Source organism: Solea solea, chromosome 16 (assembly GCF_958295425.1).
Source record: "Solea solea chromosome 16, fSolSol10.1, whole genome shotgun sequence".
NCBI classification, from domain to species: domain Eukaryota; kingdom Metazoa; phylum Chordata; class Actinopteri; order Pleuronectiformes; family Soleidae; genus Solea; species Solea solea.
Genome location: NC_081149.1, coordinates 23332508 through 23358541, shown reverse-complemented (window position 1 = coordinate 23358541; position 26034 = coordinate 23332508). Strand labels below are relative to the sequence as shown.

At 41.5% G+C, this 26034-nt stretch overlaps 1 protein-coding gene across 3 annotated transcripts; it reads right to left on the bottom strand.

Moving 5' to 3' along the window:
• Positions 1 to 4548: 4548 nt before the first annotated feature.
• Positions 4549 to 25409, bottom strand: brsk1b (BR serine/threonine kinase 1b). 3 transcript variants are annotated; one of them, XM_058653087.1, is made up of 20 exons: positions 24324 to 25409; positions 23838 to 23932; positions 20960 to 21045; positions 20498 to 20638; positions 19822 to 19938; positions 19364 to 19397; positions 19065 to 19133; positions 18043 to 18189; positions 13476 to 13507; positions 12744 to 12908; positions 12308 to 12405; positions 12050 to 12200; positions 11900 to 11960; positions 9341 to 9947; positions 8650 to 8698; positions 7791 to 7914; positions 7582 to 7683; positions 7272 to 7380; positions 6605 to 6694; positions 4549 to 6457 (listed from the first exon to the last, which is right to left on the bottom strand). In XM_058653087.1, the coding sequence occupies exons 1-20, from the start codon at positions 24409 to 24411 to the stop codon at positions 6243 to 6245; spliced, it is 2580 nt and encodes an 859-aa protein (XP_058509070.1). In that variant the 5' UTR covers positions 24412 to 25409; the 3' UTR covers positions 4549 to 6242. The 3 variants fall into 3 exon arrangements, with proteins under 3 accessions (XP_058509070.1, XP_058509071.1, XP_058509072.1); XM_058653088.1 differs by having other exon boundaries at positions 9341 to 9611; XM_058653089.1 differs by lacking the exons at positions 20960 to 21045; positions 24324 to 25409 and having other exon boundaries at positions 23838 to 23924.
• Between the last annotated feature and the right edge of the window lie 625 nt (positions 25410 to 26034).

Here is a 26034-nt window from a genome sequence, read left to right as displayed (position 1 = left end):
GACAGGATGAGTCACTCCACGCCCTGTTTAAAAAGCCGAAGGGGCCGAACATGTGGAAATGCAGGCGTTAACTTGGGAGTCTCGTGCTGAAGCTAGTCACACACACAACCACCTGTTAAATGACAGCAGCCCTCTAGAAGAAGAAAGTGTACATGTTTACACTTTCGTGTGTAAACAACATACATTGAAATAATATTCTAATTATAGTCAAACTATAACTATGACGCATGAATAGTTAGGATAGCAACACGTATACAACAAAAGCAACACACTAGAATATCGTGTAGGCTATGTTGTATATTTATGTAGTAATTAATAACTTATATTTGTAAACTTGCACAGTGTGCAGATTGTTTGATTGAGCACTCGATTCAATTCTATTAAAAAATTTGCTGACCCGTTATTAGATACCAGAGTAAGACATCTTACTTTTTGTTATACTCTCCGTGAAGAAAGCTGTAAATGACGTCACACACGGAGACCAGCCCGCTTTTTAAACATGGAGAGAGAGAGTGTGTGTGTGAGAGAGAGAGAATGCATTGCTTTATTTTAGTTTTTTCTAGATACTTTACATTTTTAAGATATTGTGCTTCTCTTTACAGCCAACAACACAACAAGCCGTCATGTTTCCCTTTTCACGTGGCCGCTTGTTTAATAAAATTAAATATAATAACAAAAAACAAACAAGCAAAAGCCTTATCACTAATACTATCTAGCAAGTGTTTTATTTTCATAGAAGTAGTAATAGTCAGTATACATATATCTATCAGCCATATTTTAACCACTGACAGGTGTCATGTTACCATGGTACTATGGCACCTGTCATGGAATATATAGGCTACATAAGCAGTTGGCAAAGGATTTTGATTAAAAAACAAATGTGTGGTGACCTGGTGATGACCCTAATGCTAAATAGTTTTGTCATTAATATAATAATCTGCTCCAATATGATGTTTGCTCACATTCCTGTGTATCATGAAACAGAACAGAAACAGCCAATGCATATTTCCATCGTTGTTTATTGGTCAGTATTTGTCACAGGCAATAATAATAGTGCACTTTTCCTTTTTCATAATTATACTACAGACATTTCTCTGTGTTGTTGTTGTTGTCATCATTATTAACTGTGTTAGCTGTATTCTCAACCCACCCTCCCCCTTCCCACACACACACGCACACACACACGCACGCACACCTCCCCCCCCGCTCCACCGCTGAATATTTCCTGACATCATGAATTTCTTTAGAGTGAAAAAAAGAAAACTTCTTCTGTTGTGTGGAGTGGAGGGTCACAAGATGAAGGGGGGGTGGTCATGGATGGATGGATGGATGGAGGGGAATATGAGACAAGAGATTATAGTCATACAACTCTATCTGCAGAAGAAGAATGAGCAATAATGATGAGACGTAGAGTGGTACTGCGGCTATAATGCTGATAAAAGATAGTGAATGCTACGTAGATATGAATGGCATACAATGGTGACAGAGACAAGCATACAGTGTATACAAATATACAGCATCTGCATTGAAGTATATGGTGTATAAAATGTATACAAGGAGGGGAGGGGGTGTTGATTATATAAGGGGGTGAGATATGTGCGATTGGGACAAGGATGGGCGTGGCGCAGGATTCAAGAGATACAAAGAGATGATGGCGGGGGGGGGTAGCAAAAGTGAATGGGTGGATTGAGGATTGATGGAGGGAGGGACGTATGAGATTTCTTTCAATAGGAGAGTTTAGCGCACAGGGAGCATCTCTGTCACAAATGTGCTGAGGGCCCTGCTGTGTCTCAGACTGGACTGAGGCAGATTCTTTTCCTTATTCCATTTTTCCTTCCATTTTCTAACATTTCACGAGAATATGTGTCTCTAAAAGTGAATGTGGGTGACGTTGGCTCCGATCTTGTGGTAAACAAAACGTGACATTTGATTTGTGTGTGTAAAGGTGTGTGCGTGTGTGTGTGACTTTAAAGTTACTGTATGTAAGGAAACATGTTATTCTAAAATACTAGTTTCACTGGTATCAGTGGTACAGACAAGTTTATTCATAACTTAAAGTTTAATTTGAAGCCTGCAAATTCTGTCTTCATGTTGTGGAAAAGGGAGTTTGAGTGTAGCTCCTTGAAGCCTGTGGAATTGGTTCCTACAAACTACCGAGTAAACTTGAGTCTCTGGAGAGGAAGGGGAGGGACGAGGGACAACGCTCTCTGATGAATTTCATTTAGATTGCAGGGATTTTTAAATTCTAGTTGCATATCTTACATAAAGCCCATTTTAAGCTCCCTGACCTGTTTCTAATGAGTAGATCTGGATTCAAGATGTCAAATCCCAGCACACACAGAACATTTTCCAAATGTCCTGTGCCACCAGATACCACAAAACTGTTAAGGGAGAAGCAAATGGTTTCTCCAAAGCTTTCAGAAACTCATCCCAGGGCACAAAATGACATTAAGAACACATTACATTTGCATGTTTTGTCAACTGAGACCAGGGTGTTTCAGAACAGTTTCTATAGATACCAAACACCAACCTTTTCATTCTTGTTCTGACTGTTAACGTTAAATGGGCAGAAAAGGGGAAAAGACGACCGAAAGTCAATCACGAAAAGTGTAATTAGGTTGGTTTACGCGAATAAATGACAGAATCATCAAACAGAGAATGAAACAGACGTTTGTGTTTACAGTTCATGAATTATTTGTTCTTTCTAACCAGGACTGAAGGGCTTTGAGCTAAAACACCAGCATGCTAACATGCCCACAGAAAATCATTAAGATGCTAATGTTATGCTAATACACTGTCTTAGCTTAGTGCCTTAACATGCTAACATTTGCTAGTTAGCTCCTGTGGCTACAATGGAAAATGTAGTTTATTAACTAACTCAATCCTTAAGTCAGGCTTTGCATCTGCTGGAGAAAGTGGAATCTAAATTCCACTTGTAGATATTTCACTGGATATTGAGAACTGTTGGCCTGCTGATGGATTATTACTATTATCTTTTTTAAGTTTTTAAAATGTTACAAAAAGGGAGGAGGAATTCTTTTCCACATCTGCAGGGAGAGCTGCTTTAACCCCACATCTCAGAAGCAACGTCTTCCTCCTGCGTTTTTCCGTACATGAAAAGAAGTCACACCTTCGACAAACACGTGGAAAATAAATAAATAGATAAATAAATACATTTTCAATAAATATGTGGAACAAATATGCACTCTTGCAGTGATTTCAAAAAGGTTTTTGACATTCACATGGTTTGGCCACACTTCCTTTTTTTGTGCTGGTGGCACATACAAAAACATTCAAAACAACAAAAACAACAAAAACCAAACAAACGGAAAGAAAAGAGCAGAGAAGAAGGAAATGGTGGCCAGCAAAACAAACTAAATGTCATTCTTTACATGTGGCTTCAGTCTTTCTTTTCCCCTTGCAGACATGTGTGGACAATTTGTATGACCAACGACACGCCCAATTTTTTCCCCCCACTTTCCTCTCTGTTTACTCCGTTCTCGTCTTGTGAGTACAGTACTTTTGTTCATCTCCCCATCTGTCCTTTCACAGCGGACTGAGGTTTTGTTGGGGTGTCGCTGAGGCCTGCATCACTCTGCATCTATTGTCATACTAAACGCAACACTGAAAGGGTTTCGATGGCCTAATTGTGGGACCATAAACATTAAACAATTGGCTGTCGTGTTGAGTCCTACATTTCATTGAATGGACAGGTTTTGGGGTTTTTTTTCGGGTCATTGTTAATATGCCTATATACACTGTACAAGCTTTTGGTCTCGGTAATCATTCTTCTCCGTACTTGCTCTTAAACGTCCTGTAAGAGATAGGATGCAAAATAGTAACACATTCAAATGTCTAGCTGAAGGTAAAGAGGTGGTAATAACCGACAACGAGGCACAGGACGAGCCTCTTTCATGGCAGATATTTTGACAGATGACATTAAGGAAAGCACAGGTGGAAATAATTAACTGACTGATGTCTGTATCATCGTCACATTTTCACACTGTCCTGATTAAGGAGGGACTTGCTCGTACATGTTGCTTGGCGGTGAGGATGCATAGAGGCAGCTATCAGAGCACAGGGTCCAGTGTTCCAGTTGAGAAGTCGGGAAAAAACATGGACGCGAACGCGTACCTCAGGCTACACATTGTTGCCGACACCTGTCAATAACAAAAATGAGTGTCTAGTCTGGTCAGTAGGGGGCGATCAAGGGGAATAAAGTCCAACTTTTTCAGAAAAAGCAACTGTTCAGTAGAGGTGAGCAATATGAGTTTAAAATTCTTATCTTACTGTGTAGTGCTCCGACTTTCTAAGACTTTGTTGTTGTCGCTGACGTTGCTGAAGTGATGAAAAACACAGACAAAAATCTAATTTCTCTACTTCTACAGCACACAACGCGATCACAGCAAAGCAACAGGCCCACAATGCAGTTGGGCAAAAGGTGACGCCTTCACTGCACACGTGCAAGTCCCTCTTTACAGAAACAAGAAGAGAGCCATCATTCATGTAAATCAGTAACACCTGAGCTTTTCCTGCTCAAACATGTGAGAGAGCCCTGACTCATTTCTTTGTACTTTTTAAAAAACAAAAGAGAACAAAAGCATGATTCTCATTTTCTAGACAACAGTTTTTTTTCCTGCGGTGAAGCTGGCAGATGTTATCATCCGTAGAAAAGCTATGATTGGACAGCTGCTTGAGAGAGGCGGGGTTTAGCCTGATGTTAACTTCAGCTCATTGATTACAGTGGGGTTTTTTGTTTGTTTGTTTTAAACAAACCCCCCATGTCTTTCACTTTTGTGGATTTTGGATGGTAATACTTCACAGCACACAGAGCGAACTGGAACTCTGTCACTGTACATAGGCGTATCAGTGTTGCATTCAAACAGATTAATCCTGACCAATCCAAAGTAAGATTTCTATGACCACCACAGCTCAGGAGCACTGACCGTTGTAGATCCATTTAGATGGATTAGATCGACACGAGCAGGGAGTGTTTTTGTTTTTTTACTGTATCTGGGTGTCGTGCTCTGACTGACAACATTGAACCACATTTCTTCAGCTTTTGAAATGACATAACAAAAATGAATAATTGAATTTCCTGTTCGGGCGGGGGCAGAGGCGGGGCCAGACTCGGCGTGATGAGGCACAGGACCACGCCTGCTCAAGATGATCTTTGCAACTTTTTCTCTATTCCTTCCTTTTCAACCTAATGGGAATGTTTCTAGCTATCCTTTGTTCTGTGTCTATCTATTCATCATATCTCTCTTCAGTGGGAGTATTTACAGTCTACCTGTGGTGAGACTAGTGTCCTAAAAATGAAGCTAAATCTAACTAGCTATCCACTTTTTCTCCTCCATTAAAGGCAATACGGTATCATAGCTTTATCAGTGTAATTCAGGAATAATTATGGAAATAAATGTTTCTCATACACTCAAGGTCCTGTCCTGACTTTCGCCTACATGATGTAAACCACATCACACCCATTTTCCATCACTTCTCAGCTTTTTCCCGTGTTCTGTGGTCATGGTTAAAAACGGCTCTGTATGTGTGTGTTTGCTAATTGTCATTTTGTTTCCTTCACTGGAGAATTCAGATTTACTGCGTCTGTGATTTGGCGCCAAGTCGAGGAGGAGAGCATATTTCTTGTCATGTGACTCATCATGTTTGGTCAGGTGGTGTTGAGGAGACTTGATGATCCAGTTGACCTTTGGCTGGCCGGGATATGAAAAATGAGAATGCTTTGAGGTGCTTCGTTTATTGGCCAGTCTCTTCCTTAATTGTTTTGACTGACTGATGGGAGGTTTCCTGTTGGATGTGAACCACGTGTTGCATGTGATTTCTTGGTGGGAAGGCAATGTGCTTTGTTAAATCGTCGCATGTCGTGAAATTTCCATGGCTGTAAGCTTTTCCTATATTCCTCCGGAAAGATGGAAATGTTCTAATTTCCTGTCTTTACACGCGTCCCTCTGAGGCAAAGTTCTCCTTGAAGGCTGACTAAAGATCAGCACAACCTGTCCCCATGTCCCCACAAATATACATTTCTGCTGAAATCAGCCATTTGAGGGGAATTCTTCGTCATATCCTTAGATCAGCTTCAAGAAAAAACTTCCCCCCTCCTTCATCCCATCGCTGAGGAGTAATGGCAGAAAGCAAAGGCAGAAAGTAAGGGAACGGGAAAGGAAACAATGTAGGAAGGACAGAGGGGAGGAAGAGAGAAAGGCCTCTCTTCCACAACATTCTTTTCAGGGGTGAGACTGCGTCCCATTGGACGATGAGAGGAGTCTGGTCTTGTCTTTCCCCGACCCTCGCCTTTGTAAGACAGTGCTACTGCTGCTGCTCCCACTCCCGCCGTCTGCCACGCGCTCCTTCTCGCCCCGATCGGAGCCACTTTCAGAGCGCCGAGAGTTCTGACGCGACGGAGTGCTGGGCTGACGGGAAAGCTGACCGTTCTTCTCGTCTGAGCGAGTGAAGGGAGAGAAGAAGTGAAACGAACAAACCACATGTGCATGCAGCCGGTGTATGAACCAACGAGACGGAACCTCATTTCTGAGGAACTGGATTTCTAGTTAGGTTGTATGTGTGTGTGTGTGTGTGTGTTACTCACCAGCCAGTGCCTGCACAGAAGGCTGATCATGAGTACTCAGCAGCTGAGCCTGAATGGTTTCCACCACTCGTTTGAATCTGCGACTGGGCCCTGAGAGGAGAGAGGAAACCGGCAATAACGTCTATTTAACACTTGACACAGTGTCAACAAGCTACAAGAGAATAAACTCATGCTAGTTCTGTGAGAAGTCACGTTACATTGTGTCCTAACAGGGGTTAAATATAAAGGCCATTATATATATATATATATATATATATATATATATATATATATATATATATATATATATATATATATATATATATATATACATATACATATACATATATATACATATATATACATATACATATATATATACATATACATATACATATACATATATACATATACATATACATATATACATATACATATACGTATATATATATACATATACATATACATATATACATATACATATATACATATACATATACATATATACATATACATATACGTATATATATATACATATATATACTTGTATTTAAAAGTGCTACATTAACTATCTATTTAGCAAAGAATTCAAGGTTTATTGCATCCTCTTTGTATGAAGTATATTTATTTATTAATGTCCAGTTTTGTGTCTCAATCTATTTATCTCCTTCAAAAGATATTCTTCTACCTGTTATTAGAGTGAAGGTGACGCTATAGATGCCCATTTCTCTTCTTCCTTCCCTCTCTGCTCGTTCTCTCTCACGTTCCCTCTCTCCTTCTGAAAATGCGATGTCCACCTGTGGCAGAAAAACAAATCAACAAAAAGCATTCTGCTTTTGTGGCAGCAAATCTGTATTTTCTCTATTGTTCACTTCACTGAAGCATTAAATCCTACATGTAATCTTTAAAAAAAAAAAAAAAAAAACACACACAGTTTTTACAGAGAGTACAGAAGTGTACACCACTCATGGCTGACAAGATGGAAAATGAAGTCGTACTTGGAACTTGACAGGCTTCTGGAAGACAGAGGGGCCGCCTGAGGACTTGTACTCTGCCCGGAAACTGTTCTGAGACACAACGCTGTGGCTGAGGGACGGGATCTGCAGAGGCAGCAGAAAAAAGGGTGACGCTCAGACCAGAAGGTACATTTCTCAAAGATGTCATAAATGGAGAATGAAGTCATGCTGGTGGCCACTGAGGCACTCACAGAGAGAAAGGCGTGAACGATGTCAGCCTTGATGGAGCTGAGCGGCTTGTCTCGGATCATAACAAAGATCTGCTCCTCTTTCTCCAGGCTGATGAAGTTACCGAACCACGACCTCTTGGCCAGCCTGTAAATAAACCAGTTTTTCATGTAGGATTATCTGCTTGTAATAATCTAAAGTTATGCTGCATTTGTGTAAAACACTGCACACATGATCATGTCCATCCATTAACTCTGCAATATTCTTAATTGCTTAACTGTGCAACCATCGTGTAATTTCACAATGTCTTCAGGATGAGAGATTGTACTAATATGGATGTTTTCATTCTGTGTCTGTTTTTCGACGAGAAACTGAAACTTGAACCAGCTGAAAAGTAAACGCTAACTGCAGGTTGTTCAGAAGACTAACTTCAGTCTAGACTGTTGGTGACTGTTGGCGCATCAACGTCAGATAAAGCAGGTCATCGCTTTAATTTAATTTAATCTGCCACTAGAAAACAGAGTGAAAATGAAAGCTGCAGTAAGTGCTACAAACTCTGCAAACAATGGAATGTTACACATCCAGAAACAAGTCACTAAATCTACTTGAGACAAAGTCAAGGAAGCAAATCTATAGTGGTTTATATCTATATGGGTGTGTCTATTTATATATATATATATATATATATATATATATATATATAGACACACCCATATATAAATAGACACACCCATATATATATATATATATACATACATACATACATATATATATATATGGTTTATAACTCCAGAAGAACTACTGAACTAATCTTGCTTATTGAATTTTTGTTTTTGGCATAAAAAAACATTCAAAAGGGAAGTGAGACGTGTGTTTACTTACTCTGGACTGGACTCTGGAGTCAAACTGGACATGTCCTCTGATGTAGGGACTAAAAGACAAAAAGTAAATCTTCAATTTGACCGCGCTAAATGAAAATGATCACAGAATCTCACATTTCTCTCAACAAAGTCACGCTTTAACAGGAAAAGTCTAAGTAGATGAACTATTTTTCCTCCATATGTGTATAAATGTAATGTGAAATATAAAAACCCATGTGTAGGGTGTAACTTTACTTCCATGATTAGTGAGGAGGACTCACAGTAAAGGCTACATCCACACTACTCAGTGTTTTGTTTGTTGTGCTTTGTTTGTTTTTCAGAAATCCTGCTCCGTATACACCTGCCTGCCCGTCTGTCTGCCAATCTGTCTGTCTGTCTGTCTGTCTGTCTGTCCAAACTACCATGACATTTAAGAGATTAAAAAACCAAAAAAACAGAGAAGTGTGCAAACACTGCTGGCTCATTCTCATTTGAAAACTCCAGGGCTGCATTTTAGTCTGGATGAGCAGAAACAACGGCCATTACCCACATTCACTTTCTTGTTCCATTACCACTGAATACAGAAATCCCCATTGTTTATTTTCCTGGTTTTCCGATTACTACTCGTCTGGATGCAGATGGATTTTTATCTGAAAACATCATTTTCAAATGAAAAGTTAGTAGTGTGGATGCAGCCGTTCACATATAATCACCTTGTAGTTTGCGCCGATGGAAGCGCGGCGAGCCCAGCAGGTTGTTTTTGAATGAGTTGAGCCTTGTTCTCCAGTGGGCGGAGCTGGAGGAGGCCAGCCCACCACTGCCTCCAGGGCTGGAGGGCGGGGTCAGGGAGGCCCCGCCGGCTCCGTCGGCTCTGGAAGAAGAAGACGAGGAGGAAGAGGAGGGAGGGGTGGTGGAGGAGGGGTGGTGGAGTTGGTGCACAGGTGTGCCCAGTGGGGTGGGCAGAGGTGAACCTTGCGGTGTGACCTGTGAAACAGGAGGAGGGGTGGGAGAGGAGTTAGAGGACGAGTGGGCGTTCTTGGACTTGAAGACAGATGGAGAAGGGAAGTTGAAGAAGCGCGGGATGGGGGACAGGAGCGGGGACGGAGACGGGGAAGGCGAGCGAGGGGTCTGAAGAGGGAGTGACTTCATGGAGTGAAGCTGGGGCCGGTCACTCTGGCCCTTTGTGGGCAGGGTCTGGGTTTTTGGGTCAGGTGGCGGGCGAGTGGGCCGAGAGGTGCTGGCACTTCCTGGTTTTGAATCTTTGGAGGAGGAAGCGGTGGAGGAGGTGACTTCTGATTGGCTGAAAGTGAAGACCGGGCTCTGATGGACAGACAGAGAGATATGGGGAGGAAAAGAGGAATGGGCAGAGAGCAATGGTCATGAATTATGAGTCATGGACACAATTCTTCAACATGCCTCGATCAAACGCACCAAATGGAATCAGGATTATTTTGGGGTACAGTCCTGTATGTGTGTTCTGTCTAGGGCTGCAACTTATCGATTAATCCAGTCTTTTGTTATTTGGAGCGAGGAAACCAGAAACTACTCACATTTAAGAAGCTGAAAACTTGAATTGAAACTTGAAAACGATGAATACATTTTCAAAATAGTTGAATTCATTTAGTAATCAATTAATAATCGACTCATCGTTGCAGCCCTAGTTTCATCCTTTCATCATTCTGGTTCTTGACAGCTTGTGTAGAGTGACTTCAGCAGGAGGTGTGTCCATGAAATGAGAATGTACATGGTTGATAAAGTTGATAAATGGCAGAATGATGAAGAGGCGTGACTAACGGTGACAATCAAAGTTACTGTAGAAAAAAGATCATTTTTTGATGGCCAAAACTCATGAGTATATATTTAAATTGCTGAAAATAAAAAAACAACACTGCAAAGAAAACGTTTGAGAAACAGGACATCATTTCCAAATCGTCATAATTTAAAGGAAAAGCTGGAGCTGTTTTTTGTGTGTTGCATCATTTCATATTAATAATAATCCACGACCTTATCAGCACCATGTATCACAAATTACTAATCAGATTTAATACTGCTTTTTATTAAGCGACTCATGCCTCGATCAAACGCATGAGTCGCTTTTGATACAGGATCCCATATCAGCAGGAATTATCAAGAAGAAATGGCCAAAAAAAAAAAAAAAAGAACTCAAAACCTACCTTTTTAGAAAAGCATACAGCTAATTTATTTCTTTTATTTCTTTTATTATCTTGTTTTTAAAAATGTAGCACTTTGAAGTTTGTTGTTCAAATGTAAAGTGCAATACAAATAAAATCTATTATTATTATATTATTAAATGAATGTGTTGTTTACTTTCTTATTAGTACATTATGTACAGTACATTACATACATGTCAAACAGTGATGGTAAAACAATCCACTGTGACTTACTGACCCCATTTAAACAAATGCCTGAAAGCACATCTGACCATTTGCTGCTTCAAGGTTCAGTATTTCATGCAGTTTCAGAAAAACATGACATTAGCATTTTGGGAGCCGTAAAACGTTTATCTTGTGACGCAACCCCTGTGTTTTCATGTGTACACAAACGATACGTAGCTTTGGGAGAACGCTGATGTCATAGCATCACCACTCTAACCGAACCCTTAACCGTGCTAGCTTTATGTACATGCTCCATAGGGGTGAGTCAAAATATCAATTTGGTGATATATCACAGTCCTTTCTTGTGTAATATGATAATGGATACGTTAGTGCAAATATCAATTTTTTAATTAACAAACGAAGGCGCTCTAAAGTAGTTTCACTCGCCGGGCGTCACTACTTCATGTCTCCTCATGGTGGCGCTGCTCAAATAAATGAGGGAAACTTGGGCAGAAGTTACCTGGCTGAACAAGAGGGAGACTACAGCAGGATAAAGGTGGAGAAGCTACGTTGAGAGACGCTCCATCCACGTTCAATACACAGACTTTATGCACTTTGTTCTCTGTGTTGTGAATAAAGTGAGAAATCCTGCACTTTTAACTTTTCACCTTAACGCTTTGTTTTCTTCAGTTAGACAGATGTCGTCATGTATCGCGTTATGATTTTCCTGCAATATATTGATTATTACAGAATCCTTTAACTCCATTTCTAAAGTGTTTATGTGGCAGCGTTACAGCGCCACTCACAGGCCTGACATGTACCTACATGCCATATACTATAGGTGTCTGAGGACATTTCTTGAAATGTGATTTATTATATTACCTTATTCTTACAGTTCATAGAATTATGGATTTTAAATACAAATGAAGATCTTACCCTGGGGCTGCTGAGAGGACTGGAGGACAGACCTGTGGACGCTCCACTCACTGAACGAGACCTTTGGAAGACAGCAACATGCAACATGAGTCCCTGAGGTGCTGGGTGAGAAACAGATGACTTCTCATAATGCATGAGTTTTCATTAAACCTCTGGCTGTGTGCATTAGTGTCCAGGGCCCTGCGAGGCGGGGTGGGAGACCCCTGCTCTGTGACACTGAGGACTTCCAGGCTCTTCCTCTCTGGACGACAACGGCCATGACGCGTCAACATGGGGGAGTCCACACGCTTCCTGGGTGGGTCTTTGAGGAGAGAAATACAGGTTTAAAAATCTTTCATTTCATTCTCAATAGTGAAGTGCCATTCAAACGGAACATTTGGATTTGTCACGTTGTTTTTGTGTTCTCACCAACGTCATTTCTGGGAGGCAGATCCTCGTCTTCACAGCTTGGGTATCTCTCCTTCCTGTCCAACAGGAGGTAGTAGATCATTTTCTCCTGGTTCTCTCTGCAGACAGAGGAGCAGAAGTCAAAGGTCACAGAACAGCAGCAGACGAGAGTAAAGACGTTGATTGGCAGTCACAAACTGGTAAAACCCTGATAACTGGGGTATTGTCTCACAAAATTCTGAAGGTGTAAAATGCAAATAACATTGTATTGTCTCATTTTAAAGGGGATCCAAAGTACAAAAACCAACATGTTGAATTCCAATGCAGTGTCACCCATCAGGGATGGGTCAAAATAGAGATTTGGTGATATATCGTCTTCATTAATCGATACACCAGGGCAAATAGAGATATTTTAATGGACAAATGTAACATTTAAGGTGATATTATTTTTACTCACTCCTCACTTGTAAGGTCCTGTGTGAGTTTGACGCGGTCTCTGAAGCAACCTAAAGAGTACATGCTCTCCAGCACGTCGGGGTCCAGCTCCGTTAAGGACAGAATCCTCTTCAAACACACACGGCGAGGAGGCGGCTGCTCCGGGCAAGGCTCGTTACGGCCACCTCTGTCGGAAGAGGAACATGTCATTGTATGTAGTCAGCATGGGCAAGAAGAACCGTTAGACAGATGTCAGAGTTTGCAGCAGGCGCTGGTAGAAAACGATGACCTACTTTGGATGGGATTAGATCTTGGTGATAGGGATGGAATGACATGACTTTTTAGTACAAAAAGTCTAGCTCGCCATCATACAGTCCTAGGGATTTAGGGGGAGCCTTGCATCTTTCCATTCATTCCACAGCCTCGTGATTTATAATTTTCCAAATAAAAATTCTTGTTTTTTTACTAGAAATATTCAGTTTTAGAGCGATTTTAAGGTCTTAAAGAATATATTAACAATCATCCCAAGAATGTCGTGAATCACAATTATTTTGGTCAGGATAATTGTGACATGAGATTTCCATATTGTCTCATATCCAGTCGGATTTTAATCAATGTTGCTGTTAACACTATTATTCTACCATTTCATTGGGAGACTTTTTGCCTTTTGGTATTTATATAGATACATATATACAGTATACAGTACATGTACACACACACACACGTAAAATATGTAAGAAGATGTTAAACTTACTGATACCAGGTGTGTTTCTGTATTGCTTCTAGCTGCAATCAACAACAGAAAAAAACACACATTTTAGGATCATTAACAACCGACTTAATTATGCTTTCATCAAATAAAACCAAGCATCAATTGTACAAACATTAACAGTAATGATTAAAGTGACAATATAGCTTAGGGCCTCCACATTTTTGCACTCAACACACGAACGTCAGAAAGCAAAAGTCATGAATGCAAAATTCTTCTTTGTTGTATTTTTAATTGTGAAATAAAAATAACACAAAAAATCTTGCTTTAAAATCTTGACTTTTAAGATTTTAAAAAGTTAACTGAAAACGGTGTAGGTCAAAAGACTGTGTGGCTCTGAGGTCCAGTGGCTTCTGCTCCATGTTGCTGGTGCTTAAGCTTTTATATCAATCTTGTCGCCAATCAAAATGAGTTATTTTAAATGCCATCAGTCACTGGTCAATATTTCCTTTTCTACATCACATTTGCAACACAGTATGAATTTAGAATTTAGCTCTCGCATAACAAAATTAGAATTTGCATAAAGTTAAATTGTGCTGCAACAAAGACCATGGCGTTGTCTTATGAGACGACATGAAGCTGAAAGTAAGTTTTAATGCAGCTTTTTGCTCAAAGCTGATAGTAGAGTTGTGAATGTGAGTAATGATGTAAGTGTTTCCAAAGATCATGTATCACCCATCCAGATGATGATTGTTGGGCTCGGGTCATTGTTCTAACATGGTGATTTCAGGTTTGTTTGGTGAAATAAGGGGGAATTTAAATGGCTTTTTATTGTTGCTTTACTGAAAATATGGTGTAAACATTAAATAAATAGACGTCTAATGAGTAAAAATAAGTGATTATAAGAAGCCCTGTGATGGCTGTACACTGCCTTTTCACCCTATGTCAGCTGGGACTGGCACCAGCCTCATGTGGATAATAAAGCGGGAAAGATAGATGGATAGATGGATGAAGTAGAAACTGGGAAGTGATTGACCATCAGTGAGTGTTTTTTTGTTTAGAACTGATAGAACTTTCTATTCAGCATCTCATGAGAACACTTCGGTTTACTCTACCTGCGTTCCAGGACACGTCGAACGACTTTGTATAAATATCTATTTGCGATTATTGTGACAGGAAATGCGATATCAGAGGGAATGGTCATTTTTACATCCTTATTCTCATTTTAATTCAAAAAACCTATTTAAAATGATGACTGTGTGATATTAGTGAGATATCTGTGAGAAACAAAGATGTACAATAAGACGTGTAACAATCAAGAGAGTTATTAATATAAAGGTGAAGGATATTTTGACACACATTTTGGCTTTAACAAATATTGCACCGAAAAATGCAGTAATGCAGTATTGCAGTATTGCGATTTTGATAAAAAATTCGATGAATTGTTCAGCCCTAGTGTGAAAATGTGGCCCGAGCCACACTGTAGTCCAGGCTAACTGTTATTAAATGATTATTAATTGACAGTGAATACAGTAACTTGTCATCGTTATACAAGAGCAACGAGCTATCGGCTGTAGAATACTGTGCAGAAGTCCCGTCCCTGCATAAGGACGTCATAGAGAGACATCAAACTGCAGATGTGAACACTGACTCTGCACACGTGTAGAGAGCAGACGAGCTCATAGCTGCACGAAGCCACAGCTGTGCATGTGAACACAAAGAAAAAGGCCAAAATCTGAATACGTCTGACTTAATTTTTTCCTCCTGTTCCGCTTGCTGACTACAAATATAGCAATTATCACTCCTGGCTCGCATGGTGGCTTGGTTTCCATGGAGGGAACAGGCAGACAGGCAGAGGCAGATAGAGACAGTCTGACCTGGTTTCAGGCTCCATTAATCAACAGCTCATCACACAAACCCACAGCTTTGATTAAATCTGCTCTGTTTTAGCTGAATGACTAACTGAGTGACCAGACTCTTCCGTCTTCCTCGTCTTTTTTTCACAGCACCAGACCGACCACATCATCCCAGCTGCCTCTCTCTTTCTGCCTCATAACCACCAGCTCATTTCTCCCCCACACGCCTGCTTTAGCTCAGCCTCCCTTCATAAGCTGAGTGCAGTGGAATTTCCTCCAACGGTCCTTTCACTCAGTCATCCTTTTTATTCATCCACTCACCCCCCCCCTCCCCTCTGTCTCCCTGAGCTGCCAGCCTCTTTTCAAGCTCTGTTTTCAGTATGGAAAGCTGGCATTTAGGTGAAAAGGAAGTGGCATCTTCCTCTCCCTCACCCTCCGTGCCTCATTGTGTCCTTCTGTTCAGTCACTGCTGGACACTTCATTTCCACTCATTAATCATTAATATCAATGTGCCATTGATAATTATCCCTGACAACCGCGCACCAAAGATAAAATGAATAAACTAAAGCAGTGGTTCTCAACCTTTTCATACCAAGTAACACCTTAGGAAATATTGAGCTCTCACAGTAACACCATTATCACGTTAAACGTTAAAATACAGCGGTGTAAATATGCCGAGCGAAGTCAGCTTTTCACAGGAGGCAAGATCATTTGCTCTCTCATCATCCTCCTCTTCCTCACATATACTTCACACACTGGTGTAGTGACATTAGAGTCATTTCAGACGAGACTATTTATATGTATTTATTTTCTTATTCATTCAAAGTTTCCTGGTATATACAGTAGAACAGTATTTCAGAGGAAGTTTGCGTACCACTGGTGGTTACACACACCACGGTTTGAAAACCATGTGTAACAAAGAGGCTGAGTCTGTTTTTATGTTCCTGGTTTAAATGTGTCAATTGTAAGGTTAAAGTATTTTAACCTAAAAAGTCTCTCTGCACAATCTTTAAAGTTCACGCGGGGTCAGACTGGGTAACCTCAGCCTCACTACGTGTGTCGCACTAGTGCATACAAAGACGTGTATTTATCATCTATGTGCGTCCTTACAGTTATTTACATTGCGCTTCCACTGCAAACAGACAAATATTTGCCCTGTAGTTTTTGCTTTGGCACAGTTTATCTTCCAAAACTCTTCCTCACAACTCTTTCAGAGTGTGTAAAGTTTGACAGGTCCCATCTGCGGCTAAGCTAAGACCGAACAGTGTTGGATAAAATGCTCAGAATATGTTTATCGCTGCCACATAATAATAATACTACAATAAGAACAATAATAATAATACATGTACTGCATATGCTCGCTGCTCTTCCTCAGTCAGGTGTACACCAAAATAAATAGGACTTGTTTAAAGTGTCACGCCTGCTTTAGTCTTGTCCCGGGGATCACAAACAGAAGAAACAATGCTGTTTTTCTTCTGTGTATACACTGACAAGTGTTAGCTTTGACAATAGCATGTGATTGCTGTTCAGTGACGGTGCTTCCAAAAAGAAGACTGTGTTCCCTGTTTCCATTGATGTACTCGGGATGGAAACTTGAGGAGAAACAAACATGGCTCATGGAGCACATTTCTGTTTGACTGGTGAGAACATGCTGTGAGGGACGAGCTCGTCGGCACACTGATTGGCCTTTAGAGCGACACCTCAGCAGGAGGACATACAGTATGTGGCTATGTTGTCGTCCATGCATACTCTCTGTTGTGGACGACTTCTCGCTGCCATCTGTGGAGTTAACCCTTAGGACACACTGCTTTTTTTCTCTGTTAAAAAGTACATACAGATACTTCTACTTATATGCTATAATAATACATGTGCAACATTATGTCTTATATTCTTATAACAACACGTAAAATCGCATTTTGTAAAACACACACACCCCCCCCAGGATGCCCATATAAGGAGTTGTGTATTATTCCCACGGTAATTTGCGTGGGTTTGACTCCTGGTAGGGAAATATTTCCTTCCCAAAGTTTATCATGGGCGCCATTAAACAAATAATCGATTACTAAATGAATCGACAACTATTTTGAAATCGGTTCGAAGCTTTTTTCATGATTAAAACAAGATTTCCGATTGTTTAAGCTTCTTAAATGTGAGTATTTTCTTCATTTCTTTGCCCTGAATAACAAAGAAATCATTAAAAGTGAATCATTTGAGAACATCATCATTTCCAGGTTTGACGAACGCCAATCAAGATTTTTTAAGGTTTTCTGATATCTTACGGACCAAACGATTGATCGAGAAAATAATCGTTAGTTGCAGCTCTAGACTAGAGGGTCAAGAAAAAGATACTACTAAAAAGATGAAAAGCCCTCCTTAGAACCAACATACTGGACCTTAAAATAAGGATTTGAAATTCTCAGCATGGCTCTCCTCACTAATAAAAGTCTCATCCATGTGGTTACTACATTCCACTGCTTAGGAATTGTGTATTATTCCCACGGCAATTTACCACGGGTGCGCCTGCGGCACAGACCTGCACCGCGCGAGCACTAACGGTTAACTTTAAAGCAGAAGCTGAGAGTGATGTTCCTGGAGAAGGAGACAATTCCATGGAGCCGCTCGGGAGGGAGTGATCAAGAATATCAAAGCAGAATTGAGGACTTGAGACATTTGAAGCAACTTTAACATGATTGAGGCACTAAAATGTGGATTTTCATGTTACGGGGACTTAATATTTGAATCGTCCCTCTCCTCACCGTGAGTCTCTTGTCAGGATTGACCTCGATCATTCCCTTGAGCAGAGCCTGGCAGTCAGGAGGTATAAAGTGGGGCATGTGGAACACTCCGCTCTTCACTTTCTCCAGAAGCTGCCGCAGGTTGTCGTGGTCGAAGGGCAAGGCACCCTGGGAAAAGGATGGGAGGAGAAGGAGAGAGAGAAAAACACTGAATACTCGCTGTGTTCAACATACAGTTGCTCAAGGAGTAATTCAATACTTTGGGACACACTGAAGGCCCCTCCTTACTTCTTTATCTGCATAGCACTACACGTTTCTGCTGACGTGTACATGGCAGCAGTGCCATTCACGCTAAAATGAGGGTCCACGTCAGTCAGTCTCACATTTCATTCCAAACAGCAGCGATTTCTCACCAGGTGTTCCCACTCATTCTTTTTAGTGACGGGCTGAACATGTATGGAAAGCGGCAGATCTCCTCAAATAACCTCTCTGATTATCACCTCCTTCGCTGTCGTCGTCTTGTTCTTTGAACATAACAAGGACCGGAAAGTGTTGTGCTGCATGGAGCAGGCTCAGTCTAAGAACTTCTGAATGCACGTCGGAGTTCTCCTTTGATTTAAAACCTCCATAAACCTTTTACTGAGGAGTTAATGGTCTAAATCACTAGTTTCGGGTCTTCTGTAATAGAACGTGATGTTGACTTTGCAAACTTTGTTCCCTTTTAGAGGAACTTGGACAAGTTGCAGGTGACGTCCGTGAATTTCCATTTGCACCAACCTCGAGGCTTTAAAATGTGAGTTTGTTTTGCGACAGGAAGACGACGTCCATGTTTTATGTGCCGTCTCTGGTCCTCAGTCTCTTACGCGCGGAGCACAGGATACAAACAAGACATCAATTATCAAAATCGTTGCTCTGCGGTGCTACTGGTGACCAAAAGCTCCATTAAGTTCCTTTAATACTTGATAATGACAAACGGTTTTGGCTTTCAGAGAATAAAAAAAGTGCCAAGACAAAATGGAGCAAAAATAAATGGACATTCTCACCACAAGAAGAGCAAAGAGGATGACTCCACAACTCCAAACATCTGCCCTGCGGCCGTCGTACTTCTCCCCCTGATACATGAACACAAGTAAGGCAGCGGGGCATTATATACATGTACACACACACACACACACACATAGACACAGTCTGGTTCCCAGGACTTCAGAAGACATTAAGACATTACATTGATTTGTCCCCATAAGGAAGACAAGTCCCCATAACGTGACTGTGTAAACAGATTTAGGTCCCCATGAGTAATAATTGGCACACACACACACACACAGAGAGAGAGGTTACTTACCCTTATGACCTCTGGACAAGCATAATGTGGGGATCTGTAAGGACAGCACAGGTATATTATTACACCGTTTAAACAGATGCCAATGTACAGGTGCTCTATATACATGTTCTTATGTTAGAGAGGTGATTTATGCAAAAGACTGAGAGCTTTTTTACTATTATATATATTATTATATGTTATAATAATAATAATAATAATAATAATAATAATAATTATTATTATTATTATTATTATTATTATTATTATTATTATGCATGTATTTGACTGAGGTGAATCCAGGTGAGTGCTACATATTTCATCTGTTAAATCCAAGCTCCTCCTGATTAAAAAACGGTTTAGCCTCTAATCAGCAAATCCATCGATTGCGTAAAAAGAGGCACGGCGGGGGTTTGCGGCAGCTTTGTTTCAAACACATTAAAAGTACAACTTTAACCTACTGGTTACTTTAATCGACTCACCCACAGCTGGTTTCCAGCAGACTGTCCCCGACTTGCAGCGAGGCCATGCCGAAGTCTGCTATCCTAATGTTGTTCTTCTCATCCAGGAGAAGATTCTCTGGCTTCAAGTCTCTGTGACTACACACACACACACACACACACACACAGACACACACAAACACTATGTATGTTAACTTGCAATACAATGCAATTGTGTAGCATTTACATAAATATTCCTCTCTTAACTGGCGACATGTTCTGCCATATGTCAGCTGAGTTTAGCTCCTTCCTTCCCTTAACTTTTCATGGGAGCCAATAAACATTAAACTCTTTATTTATTTATTTTTATTGTGCTTTTTCCATTATTAAACTCTTTTTAAAAAGGTTTAAGACTATAGGACTATAAGCCCTCCTTAGATTGAGTGTTTGATTTGTCCATTCTGGGCTACTGTACAAACATGGCACACTCTGCAGAAGAGGAACTGCTCCCCATTAATTAATGATAACATAATAAATATTGTATTCAATTTCTGAATCCAACATACTGGACCTTAAAGTAAGGATTTAAAAAGCTTCTGCCTCTCCTCACTTCACTAATACAAGTCTCATCCATGCGATACACTCAGTAGTAGCAGAGAATCTCGCGACAATATCCTCATATAAAACCACAGACCAAGAGAAAAAGTGTCTCACGAACCATATGGAGTGGCTGTGGCAGAAGTCGAGGGCGGAGATGATTTGTCTGAAGAATTTCCTGGCCTCTTTGGGGGTCAGCCTGCCCTTCTTCACCAAGTAGTCAAATAACTCTCCGCCCGACACATGCTCCAACACCAGGTACCTGGAGACAGGAGATCACGCAAGTCAGAGAGGTGACAGGAGGTGAGGGCAGCGGAGGACGTGCGGCGACAGAAGTCCTCCACATCCATGCTCATGAGTCACCGCCGCCTCCTCCTCTAAATATTAAGGCTCATACACACTTAAACACACTCTCACCGCCTCGTATATCGTCGATGTCACACGGCTATTTAACTTAATCTCATCACTGTATGTTTCAAGGTTGTTTCTGCTCTGGCGGAGATCCAGAGGCAGAGAGGGACGATTTGGAGAAAAGAGGCAGAGGAGAGGAGAGGAGAGAGACGAAAGATGAAGAGATACTCACAGGTATTTGTTATTCTCATAGACATCGTGCAGCTTCAGAACATGAGGGTGCTCTATTAGTTTAAGAATAGCTATTTCTCTCTCCACCTGGACAGACAGAGGGAGGGAGAGATGTGTGGAAAGGTTAAGAGAGAGAGAGAGAGAGAGAAAAGAGGAGGAGGGAGGTTAAAATGATGCAAATAGAAATGTTAGAAAGAACAGGAAGGTAAATATGATGCGGAAGCAATGACAAAGGCAGCATTATATATATTTGTTTTAATTCTTTTAGTAATAACGCCAAACTTTTCTCAGTTTTAAAACATATTTCTAATCATTCCATTGAAGGAAACATGCAAATTATGGCCATTTCCATGAACTGCTATGAGGGCGACCACATCATATGTAATGCCATAGCTCAATGAGAGCCAAAATCTTTGCTATGGCAACCAGACACTGACACGTGTATGGGAGCACAGGTGATACAAGGAGTTCTGGTGGATTGTTAGCGTGGATTTCACAAAGCAACAACATTTTTGAGCCACACATTCAAAGCCACTGACTTTCTGTGCGTCATAGATAGATAGATAGATTCATAGATAGATTTTTCAACTTGGGTTTATGTAAAAGTTTTGGTTTTTACTACTAAAGCACTGGCTCACATTTGCTGTGATCTATTTCACTCTGTAGTACAAACTTCACTGTTTCTTACAGTTTGGCTCTTCTTATCAACATGGTTTGAAACTGATGGCATCATCTGCTCTCCTTTATACACAGCAGACATTTTGACAAGGTTTCTGATGACGTTTTAGTTAATAAGTAAATAAAGACAGTGTTACAGTTGGTGGGGGTTGTGTTCACCAGATAAATCCATTTGAACGTAATCTCTTGCAATCACGTAATCACAAACTCGTAAGAGGAAAGTTTCTGAAAGCTCCGAGTCACCAGTAACAATGTTCGCGCTGACGCTTCCCAAAAATTGTCGACCCCCTAGAAGTGAATATTTCTGGTAGATTCTAAGTTAAAATATTCTTATTTTATTAATATAAAATTCAGAATTGTTCATTTTGTCTATTCCCCAACTGACTTTTTTTTCTTCTGTCTTTATTCATCGAACAATATTAGCCTGCTAACCGTGTTCTTTTTCGCTTTAAAAACACAGGTTCACAAGTCCGATTTCAAGGCCCTGTTGGATTATTTACACCTGTACTTTTCCTACTGTCACATGTCAAATTGTCTGCCAATAAAAAAAAAAAGGTCTAGAAGAGCTGGTAAACATAGTGCAGCTATTAGCACATAGCGTGTCCTTCAGGGGCTGGTTCAGACCAAACCAAAGCTCAAAGATGAGAATATTACCCTCACATTTAGTGGTTTGTCAGAGAGACTAATTCAATTGTATTGAATTTAGCTATACATTAACTTGCTGACATTGTATTAAAGTTGTTTCAGCCTCTTGTTTTGCCCGTGAGTTTACCAAAGAAATTAGCCTGGTGTGGGTTTAAAGTTATGTCAGTTTGAAGTATTAGGCCATGCTAATATATCTGTGGTGTGATGTTGTGGCACCAAAAAAAGAAAAAGCAGCTTCAGTTCCATGCAGTTAAATATGCTTTCGCTGTTTGGCCCTCTCAGCTAAAGCTAGCAGACAGCAGCCAGCAGCACAGTTACTGCCAGTTAGCAATGAGCAATGGGCAACTTTCCAAAGCAACACAACTGAGCAGTACAGTACAGTATTTATAAACCAGAGGAGATTTTTTTTAGTAAACTTTAAGTTAACTTTTACGTTAAAGCTGCAGGATGTCACTTTTTTGTTGTTGTTCTTCCTCTGTTTGGTCTCCGTGAACAGAAATGATGTAACAGCAGCTTCCTTCTTCTGAAAACGTGCTCTGTCAAGCAAAACTATCACATCTGACTTTGGGTGTGTATGCAGTGGCAGCTCAGTGGCAGTTATCCCATCTAAGTGCTGAATTATGGGGTTTCTGAGCAGAAGACCTCACTTCTGAAACAGGGCGCGTCTTTTGGCTGTTAACTCCCGTCTCTCTTGACATAAATCGAATCATTCACTCATTCATTCATCAGTGGGGGGTGGGGGGTGGGGGGGGGGGGGGGGGGGCGCTCGTGCCAATCCCAGCTGACCGGTCGCCAGTCCATCACAGGACCACATAGAGATAAACAACCATTCACTCTCGCACCTGTCAATTCAGAGTGTCCAATTTTCCTAATCTACCAAATCTACATGTTTTTGAACTGTCAGAGGAGAAACCACACACAACCAGGGAGAACATGCCTTGCCTCAATCTAATCTTCTGTGTTTGAATGTAAGTGGCAAATATTGTCAAAGTTACTCAATAAAGTTTAAAAGAAAGAAACCAAAACTTGACAGATTTAGGTCAAAAACCCGCAGACAGTCGTTTTTAAAACAACCTGAGCCTGGTCGTCCACAGGTTTCTGACTCTTATTATTATTATGACGATACTGAATGTACAGGAACAAATGACAGCTCAACACAGCCTCAACTTTTCCCATGACCAACCCGCTGTAGTTTTAAAATGAACACACTGCACAAAGGCTTCGAGTAGTCAGACGTAACTGAAGCACCAGCGTTTCCTTTTAATATCTGTATTATCTCAGACCGGTGTGTTTCAGCTGCAGTAGCTTTCATCGGAGAGCTTAATTAGCAGACTGAAATCATCTCCATTGTTCAGTGTATAGATGCAGTGCCCACACACTCAGCACCTCTGAATTACAACAGATTGACACTGGGCTTTTCTTGACAAAAATAAAGAATCTATTTCTGTAGGTTGGATGGTGCACAGCTTACAAGGATACGGCCACAATTTCAGGCCCAGCGGATGCAGTTAATACACTGTATATACATATGTACACAGACAGAAGAAGCGCCGTACCTTCATGAGGACAGATTCAGACAGTTTCTCTCTGTTCACAATCTTTATGGCCACCTTCTGTCCCGTTATACAGTGGACACCCAACTTCACCAGTCCTGCAGAGGCACAGAGAGACAGAGAGACAGGGAGGAAGCAAATGTTTCAACATCACAAATCATCAGTGTGAGAACTGGAAGGGGGGGTGTCATACATAATTCAAGAGGCTTTACTGACATTGTCACAAACAATGAAAAATCTCAGGTTTAAATATGGATTGCTGTTATGTCTTCTCCCTCCTCCGGTATTAGTGTTGCCTTCTAATGGATTTCAGGACACTCCTTAAGAAGATTGCAGCACAATAAACACCAGTGTAGATAAGAAGACATGCAGTGGGGATTAAACCATGAGCTCTGAACATAATAGGGATTTCAATGGGTTTTAAAGAGGGGTTTAACACCGTGGAATAAGCATTACTGCAAGGACTTGGACATTTCTGGAGGTCCCTACCTGTCTGTCCCTTCCCGAGGGTCTTCTCCAGCCTGTAGGGCCCCACATACTGGGTGGACTGGCCCCCCGTCAGCTCCTTGCTGCTCATCCTTCCCGAGGTGAAATTCTCTCCAGAATATAAGGCCGATCAGGATAGGGCTCGGTTCTGCTCCGTGCGTAATCCCGTAACGCACATCCCAGGCGGCGGCACGGCGGAGAGTGGAGAGGACACAGGACAGAGGAGAGAGGAGAGAGGAGGTGTTGGAGGAGGACTGGTGTGGTCGTGATCTAAAGCCGGGCCCTGCAGGCTACTCCCATACACTTGTTTGTCATGCGGTCAGGTCTGGGCCCTGTTTCCTCTCTTAGAATAAAGTATTCTCCAGGATGTGTCTCGCTCTTAATGCAGCAGCATCATCCAGACAGAGAAGATGAGCAAGAATGGAGGCGAACGAGGTCTGTTCACAACTGAGTGAATAGTCACTTTCAAGCCACTCCTGCTAGAAATACCAGTGGTTGAAAGATTCTGCTGAGCTTATGGTGGTGGCCCAAAAAAAGTGGAGCAAAGCAGAAGAAAAATCTCCTCCAGACGTGGACAGGAAGGCTACACTTGCCACAGGATTGATTTCTGTAAGAGCAGAGTCTCAAATATCCGAAGTCAGAAAGCCCTGATTGCGTCCCTGCTCTGATCGATATCAAGGTCCCCCCTCCAGCACCACCTCAGTCCTGGCCACTGCTACCATCCAAAAAAATGTTTCCACAATAATCCTCCCAACACGACACATTCCCCTCCTGTGAAGACCAGGCCTCGCTTGGTCAGGATGTGCCTCCCTGTGCAGACGCGGCGTTGTCCAGATAGTAATCTATTATCGTAACAGCATCAGCAAGAAGAATGGGTTTTCCAATATCCGGTGCACACTTTGGCTCACCCCCTCCCCGGCCCTGCATCAGGAAATAGAGGAAGAGGGGAACGAGCATTAAAAAAAACACACACAGGCAAACAGCCTCGGGAAGGTCCGGCCCGGGAGCCGCTGCAGCAGCAGCGCGGAGCGGAGCGAGGAGCGGTGCGCACGGTGTGTGCCGCAGGAGGATCAGCGGCCGCTTCGGCCCGGTGATTAAATCCTGCTTCTAGAAACAACAAGCATCCTCAGCTGGCTCTGTGGAAGCTGACTCTCCCTCCCTCCCTCCCTCCTTCCCTCTCTCTCTTTCTCTCTGTCCCTCTGCCGGCTGAGCTCATCATATCATCGCATCCTTTAAGGTTTGGTTACTGAGCCCAAAAAACAAAAAACAGCCACTGAGAGAAATAATCATGAAAGAAAAATCGCCTTTCACTTCTGAACGTAAGGTCTCAGCCTGGTTGTCAGAAGTGAACAGTTACGCTTCTCTCTCTCTCTCTCTTTCTTCCTCCTCTTCATCGGGCAGCATCAGCATCCGGGTTCCTCCTCTCCCCCTCCATCTCCACCTCTCTCCTCCTCTCTGAGTCTCTCCTGCCCCCACCCTTTTTTTACTACAGCAAAGTTCCATATCATGTGATTGGCTGTAACTATGGAATGGGACAGTATTTGATCATTTTGCGCATCGCAATAAAAATAAACATATTATTGTGATGAATATCCATGATCCGTGATGAAGAAAAACAATAAAGCTCCAGTGCGCTAATTTTGGTGATTTTGTTGTTGTTGATTCTTCTGCTTCTGTAAAGAGAAACAGGCTCATCATGATGTGTCCTTCATCC